At 44.0% G+C, this 7,967-nt stretch overlaps 1 protein-coding gene across 1 annotated transcript; it reads right to left on the bottom strand.

The window, feature by feature from the left end:
- Positions 1–4,412: 4,412 nt before the first annotated feature.
- Positions 4,413–6,149, bottom strand: LOC137618377 (uncharacterized). The gene has a single exon (XM_068348544.1). It carries the CDS (start codon positions 6,147–6,149, stop codon positions 4,413–4,415), a length of 1,737 nt encoding a protein of 578 aa, XP_068204645.1.
- Positions 6,150–7,967: the final 1,818 nt, after the last annotated feature.

Raw genomic sequence — 7,967 nt, 5'->3', positions numbered from 1 at the left:
TTCATGAGGTACTGGATAACCTCCAGGCGTGAAGAAGAAGGGATTGAGGGTTTTCGTGAAACCTCTGAAAGTGTGGCTGCCACAGGAGGTCCGGTCTGATGGGAAGAGGCCACGGAGGGAGACTGGCGAGGCTTTTTAGGTCTGCGAACCACTCCCTCTCCGGCCACCAAGGCACTACCAAAGTCATCTTTAGGTTGCTTGCTGCCCTCACTCTGTTGAGGACTTGTCTTATCAGGGCGAAGGGAGGAAAAGCGTACACGTCGAGACCGTCCCACCTGTGTTGAAAGGTGTCCTCCAAGGCTGCACTCGGGTCTGGGACAGGAGAACAGAATATGGGGAGTTGTGCATTCAACCTTGTCGCGAAGAGATCCATTACCGGGGATCCCCACATCTGAATGATGTAACTTGCTACCTCTGGATGAAGGGACCATTCTGTCCCCACTACCTGGCCCACGCTGCTGAAGCCGTCTGCTAGAACATTCTTCTTCCCCGGAATGAATCTCGCCGACAGATTGACTTCCTCTTCTCCTGCCCACTTCAGGACTTGTAGGGCGAGACCGCACAACTCCTTCGACTTCAATCCTCCTTCCTTTTTTGTGTACGCCACTACTGTTGCGTTGTCTGACATCAGAGCCACTGAGTTTCCTTTCAGATCCTGAGTGAAGTGTCGGCAGGCTTCCTGGACCGCTCTCATCTCCAGGATATTGATGTGTAGAGACTTTTCTTCTTCTGTCCATTTGCCCCTCGCTGTCTTCCCTCGAAGATGAGCACCCCATCCCTCCTTTGATGCATCCGTGAAAAGAAGAAGTTCGGGAGGGCCGGAGGACAATGGCATCCCTTTTAGAGTGTGTGCCCGGTTCTGCCACCACTCTAGAGCTTGTATGGTTTCCGGAAGAACTGGAACAATCTTGTCTGGGGAACTTTTCTGATTCCACTTCTCTTTTAGATTCCATTGTATGTTCCTGAGGTTCTGCCTTCCGTGTGGAACTAACTTCTCTAAGGACACCAGATGTCCTACCAACCTCTGCCAATCCTTCGCTCTTCTGGGAAGGCCTTGTAGGAAGGGATGGACTACTTGGTCCAGGTTGTTCAGCCTGTCTATTGATGGAAATGCCTTGACCTGCAATGAATCTAGAACTATCCCAAGTACGTCGCTTTGTTGGTCGGAATTAAATGAGATTTCTCCAGGTTGACGGTGATGCCCAGATTTTTGCATAGTTGAAGAAGCTCTGCACCCTGTTGATTCAAGACTTCCTTTGAGGATGAAAGGAGTAACCAGTCGTCCAGGTACCGAATTAGACGAATACCCCGTTCGTGAGCCCAAACGAAGATCATCGTAAAAACTCTTGTGAATACCTGGGGAGCTGTAGAAAGTCCGAAGCACAGGGCCTTGAATTGCAAAATCTGGGCACCCCACTTCACCCGGAGAAACTTCCTGCTTGCTGGATGAATAGGAATCTGGAAATAGGCATCCTTGAGGTCTATGGAAATCATAAAATCCCCCTCCCTCAAGGACGCCATGACTGTTCTTGGGTGTCCATCTTGAAAGACGTCTTCCGAATATATTTGTTGAGGGCTGACAGGTCTATCACTGGCCTCCGACCTCCCGTCGCTTTTTCCACCAAGAAAAGGAGACTGTAGAACCCCGGACCCGGAAACTTTACCGTCTCCAAAGCTCCCTTCTGCATCATCGTGGAGACTTCTTCGTCCAAGGCAGCTCTCCTCAACGGGTCCTTGGGAACTAACCATTCCGCCTGGCTCGCTGGAATCAACGGAGGAGGATCCTCCAGAAACGGTATCCTGTAGCCCTCCTTCAACGCAGTTACTGTCCATGGATTGGCTCCGTGGAGCCTCCATGCTTGCCAAAAGAGTCTGAGGCATCCCCCTACCTGAGGCTTGGGCAGGGGAGGGGGGCCTCTCACATTACCTCCTACGAGAGGAACAGCCTGCCTCTTCTGGAGGACGAGTATGCACTCCTGTATGTGGACGGAGCTGAAGTAGCTTCCCTTCGGGAGGGATTCGCCGACTGGGCCCATTGACCTGAGGAAGGCTCTCTCCTTACTTGCGCTGGCGCAGACCGAGAAGTCGTAGGAGGCTCAGCTACAGGTCTCCTAAAGTGCCGAATGTGGCTTAGGCACGCGAGTTCCCTCTTTTTGGCCATCTTCTCTGCTACTTCCTCTGCCTTCTTTATGGGGAAAAGCTGCTCATCCCAAACCAAGACGTTCCGAAGAGTTCTTTTTTAGATGTTATACCCCTTTTGAAAAAAACTAGACATTGCTGTAGTGTTTAAATATAATTGTACATTAAAAAACATGTTAATTAAGAATAGTTCTGGAAATGATAATAATGTAATATATAGTATTCCTTGTTCAGAGTGTAACCTATTTTATGTTGGCCAAACATAAAAAAGTATACCAGTCAGATTAAAACAACATCAGGTGGCCGTCTCCAGGGGTTCTCTTAATAATGCCTTGGCCTCCCACTGGTTAGGGTCAAGTCACAGAATTGGTTGGTCAAAGACGAAAAAAGTAATCCATGTAAATGACTATTTCCAAAGGAATATTGTTGAATCATTTTTAATCTCCTGTACTCAAGGTAGAAATTTGAATCTAAGCCCAGGTCTGTTTTCCGTTAATCCAGTATTATCCTTTTATCTAAAATCTGACTTCTCCGGAATTATTAAGAAACTGACAGCTGTTGGATCCCCTTATCCAGTATAAATACGATGTCTTTGTATATGTATTCTCATTGCTGAGTTTGATAATGTCCTGATTGGATGAAAGTACTAACTCCAATCAAGTCTTTTTCATTTTTCCTTTCGTGGCTATAATACACACACACACACACACACACACACACACATATATATATATATATATATATATATATATATATATATATATATATATATATATATATATATATATATATATATGTATATAAATATATAAATATATATATATATATATATATATATATATATATATATATATATGTATATATATATATATATATATATATATATATATATATATATATATATATATATATGTGTGTGTGTGTATGTGTGTGTGTATATATATACATATATATATATATATATATATATATATATATATATATATATATATACATGTAGATACATATATATATATATATATATGCATATATATATATATATATATATATATATATATATATATATATATATATAATATATATATATGTATATATATATATATATATATATATATATAGATAGATAGATAGATAGATAGATAGATATATATATATATATATATATATATATATATATATGCATCTTTAAATATTTATATATCACTCACTCACTAAATCCCGTCCGGAATTCTCCGGGTTGGGTCCTGCATCTGATATCGCCATTCTCTCCAGAGATTCCTATCCAATGCCATCTGTGCCAGCTGCTGAAATGTCTCGCCTCTATTTGCTTTCTTGTAGGTTTTCACCCATGAATCTCTTGGTCGTCCTCTCAGTCTATTTCCGGCCAATCGTCCATGCAGCACTATATTTGGCCATCTGTCCTGTTCCATCTTCTGTACATGCCCAAACCACCTACTCTGAATATCCTCAATTCTAATCAGAATTGTGTCCTCTCCACCAGCCATTTCTCTCTCTCTCTCGTTCGTAATTCTGTCCTCCCATCTTACACCACAGATTCTTCTCAGACATTTCATTTCAAAGGCTAATAACTTTTTTTTTTCTTTTTCAATTTCCCGGAATATTTAAGCTTAAAAATTATCAAGTCCTAAAATAAATAATTTAACTTAAATAACCTGATGATGCTAAAATTACACTTAATTGGCAAAGAAGATTACTGCAGCATTTTTTTTTTTTCCTTTCTAAAGGTTAAAATGTACACGAATCTGGTATGTGAGTTAGGGACACCCGAAACCCTAATTGGGGTTTTAGGTATTCCAAAATGAATTTGCCATTCGAAACTATTTTCGACGCCAATAAATTAAAGTTATATATGAAACAACATATCACAAATTATTAGTAATTTGTATTTTTCCTAACATACTTACCGAGAAACACTTTCTTAGGAGTTACCTGGAACCTCCTCTCAAACGACCAGAGTTTTGTGTAGTTTACCCTAATCCCATTTTCTATAATGGTAGGCCTAGCGGGGAAAACGTGCCCTGAGGGCAAACCAAGATAGGCCACATGTTTCCCAGGTCGTAGCCCTTCAGTAAGTTTTATGTAAGAAACAATACTAAAGATCAGTGAGGCATCTGGGGGAAGGTTAGGGGGGGGGGCATAACTCGAAAGTGTTTCTTGGTAAGTATGTTAGGAAAAATACAAATTACTAATAATTTGTGATTTGTTCCAACACAGAGACTTACCTCGAAACACTTTCTTAGGAGACTTACACTTTAGGAGGTGGGAGCCAAAAAGAAATAGTATTCTTTGAAATTTTCTTTTTTAGTTCTGCCCGTGGATACGAAAAGATTCTTAATTGCAGGGCGGAGACTCTCCGTCCTCTTAAGATATTTTCTAATCACCCTGACAGGGCACAATTTCAAGTCTTCTTGATTACCTGAGATCGGAATTGCAGGGACAGAAAAACCCTCAAACCTAGGATCCCAAATGGAGGAATTCTGGGTCTTGGCGATGAACGATGGAACAAACTTAAAGGAGATCTCTTTCCATCCTCTAGAATGTTCTACTTCATATGACAACCCATGAAGTTCACCCACTCTCTTAGCTGAAGCTAACGCTAGAAGGAAGGCAGCTTTGAGCGTAAGATTCCTATCTACAATATCTTTTAAAGGTTTGAAGGGTGGTTTACTAAGCATGTCTAGCACCCTAGCCAGATCCCATTTTGGAACCCTAGGGGAAGATGGGGGACATGATTGCTCAAAACTCCTGATGAGCATGGAAATGTGCCTGGAAGAACCCAAATCTATACCCTTCAAGAGAAAGACTTGCCCAAGGGTGGCTCGAGCCCCCTTAACCGCTGGAACCGACATGCCCATCTTATCCCTGAGGTGAACTAGAAAATCTGCAATAACGGGTACTGATGCTTCTAAGGGTTCTATCTTCTTAGAAGCGCACCATTTAACAAACATTGTCCATTTTGCTTGGTAGACAGCTGTGGAAGATTTTCTCAAGTAAAGGGACATTCTCCCAGCTGTTTTAGGCGAATACCCTTGTCTTTTCATGAGGTACTGGATAACCTCCAGGCGTGAAGAAGAAGGGATTGAGGGTTTTCGTGAAACCTCTGAAAGTGTGGCTGCCACAGGAGGTCCGGTCTGATGGGAAGAGGCCACGGAGGGAGACTGGCGAGGCTTTTTAGGTCTGCGAACCACTCCCTCTCCGGCCACCAAGGCACTACCAAAGTCATCTTTAGGTTGCTTGCTGCCCTCACTCTGTTGAGGACTTGTCTTATCAGGGCGAAGGGAGGAAAAGCGTACACGTCGAGACCGTCCCACCTGTGTTGAAAGGCGTCCTCCAAGGCTGCACTCGGGTCTGGGACAGGAGAACAGAATATGGGGAGTTGTGCATTCAACCTTGTCGCGAAGAGATCCATTACCGGGGATCCCCACATCTGAATGATGTAACTTGCTACCTCTGGATGAAGGGACCATTCTGTCCCCACTACCTGGCCCACGCTGCTGAAGCCGTCTGCTAGAACATTCTTCTTCCCCGGAATGAATCTCGCCGACAGATTGACTTCCTCTTCTCCTGCCCACTTCAGGACTTGTAGGGCGAGACCGCACAACTCCTTCGACTTCAATCCTCCTTCCTTTTTTGTGTACGCCACTACTGTTGCGTTGTCTGACATCAGAGCCACTGAGTTTCCTTTCAGATCCTGAGTGAAGTGTCGGCAGGCTTCCTGGACCGCTCTCATCTCCAGGATATTGATGTGTAGAGACTTTTCTTCTTCTGTCCATTTGCCCCTCGCTGTCTTCCCTCGAAGATGAGCACCCCATCCCTCCTTTGATGCATCCGTGAAAAGAAGAAGTTCGGGAGGGCCGGAGGACAATGGCATCCCTTTTAGAGTGTGTGCCCGGTTCTGCCACCACTCTAGAGCTTGTATGGTTTCCGGAAGAACTGGAACAATCTTGTCTGGGGAACTTTTCTGATTCCACTTCTCTTTTAGATTCCATTGTATGCTCCTGAGGTTCTGCCTTCCGTGTGGAACTAACTTCTCTAAGGACACCAGATGTCCTACCAACCTCCGCCAATCCTTCGCTCTTCTGGGAAGGCCTTGTAGGAAGGGATGGACTACTTGGTCCAGGTTGTTCAGCCTGTCTATTGATGGAAATGCCTTGACCTGCAATGAATCTAGAACTATCCCAAGTACGTCGCTTTGTTGGTCGGAATTAAATGAGATTTCTCCAGGTTGACGGTGATGCCCAGATTTTTGCATAGTTGAAGAAGCTCTGCACCCTGTTGATTCAAGACTTCCTTTGAGGATGAAAGGAGTAACCAGTCGTCCAGGTACCGAATTAGACGAATACCCCGTTCGTGAGCCCAAACGAAGATCATCGTAAAAACTCTTGTGAATACCTGGGGAGCTGTAGAAAGTCCGAAGCACAGGGCCTTGAATTGCAAAATCTGGGCACCCCACTTCACCCGGAGAAACTTCCTGCTTGCTGGATGAATAGGAATCTGGAAATAGGCATCCTTGAGGTCTATGGAAATCATAAAATCCCCCTCCCTCAAGGACGCCATGACTGTTCTTGGGTGTCCATCTTGAAAGACGTCTTCCGAATATATTTGTTGAGGGCTGACAGGTCTATCACTGGCCTCCGACCTCCCGTCGCTTTTTCCACCAAGAAAAGGAGACTGTAGAACCCCGGACCCGGAAACTTTACCGTCTCCAAAGCTCCCTTCTGCATCATCGTGGAGACTTCTTCGTCCAAGGCAGCTCTCCTCAACGGGTCCTTGGGAACTAACCATTCCGCCTGGCTCGCTGGAATCAACGGAGGAGGATCCTCCAGAAACGGTATCCTGTAGCCCTCCTTCAACGCAGTTACTGTCCATGGATTGGCTCCGTGGAGCCTCCATGCTTGCCAAAAGAGTCTGAGGCATCCCCCTACCTGAGGCTTGGGCAGGGGAGGGGGGCCTCTCACATTACCTCCTACGAGAGGAACAGCCTGCCTCTTCTGGAGGACGAGTATGCACTCCTGTATGTGGACGGAGCTGAAGTAGCTTCCCTTCGGGAGGGATTCGCCGACTGGGTCCATTGACCTGAGGAAGGCTCTCTCCTTACTTGCGCTGGCGCAGACCGAGAAGTCGTAGGAGGCTCAGCTACAGGTCTCCTAAAGTGCCGAATGTGGCTTAGGCACGCGAGTTCCCTCTTTTTGGCCATCTTCTCTGCTACTTCCTCTGCCTTCTTTATGGGGAAAAGCTGCTCATCCCAAACCAAGACGTTCCGAAGAGTTCTTTTTTAGATGTTATACCCCTTTTGAAAAAAACTAGACATTGCTGTAGTGTTTAAATATAATTGTACATTAAAAAACATGTTAATTAAGAATAGTTCTGGAAATGATAATAATGTAATATATAGTATTCCTTGTTCAGAGTGTAACCTATTTTATGTTGGCCAAACATAAAAAAGTATACCAGTCAGATTAAAACAACATCAGGTGGCCGTCTCCAGGGGTTCTCTTAATAATGCCTTGGCCTCCCACTGGTTAGGGTCAAGTCACAGAATTGGTTGGTCAAAGACGAAAAAAGTAATCCATGTAAATGACTATTTCCAAAGGAATATTGTTGAATCCTTTTTAATCTCCTGTACTCAAGGTAGAAATTTGAATCTAAGCCCAGGTCTGTTTTCCGTTAATCCAGTATTATCCTTTTATCTAAAATCTGACTTCTCCGGAATTATTAAGAAACTGACAGCTGTTGGATCCCCTTATCCAGTATAAATACGATGTCTTTGTATATGTATTCTCATTGCTGAGTTTGATAATGTCCTG

The sequence above is a fragment of the Palaemon carinicauda genome, chromosome 24 (genome assembly GCF_036898095.1).
Source record: "Palaemon carinicauda isolate YSFRI2023 chromosome 24, ASM3689809v2, whole genome shotgun sequence".
Classification (NCBI taxonomy): domain Eukaryota; kingdom Metazoa; phylum Arthropoda; class Malacostraca; order Decapoda; family Palaemonidae; genus Palaemon; species Palaemon carinicauda.
Note: the sequence above shows the minus strand (reverse complement) of the source record. Positions and strands in the feature narration are given on the sequence as shown.

Excerpts from the sequence above, each read along its gene's own strand:
- LOC137618377 (XM_068348544.1), bottom strand. The coding sequence starts at position 6,149 with ATGGAATCTAAAAGAGAAGTGGAATCAGAAAAGTTCCCCAGACAAGAT.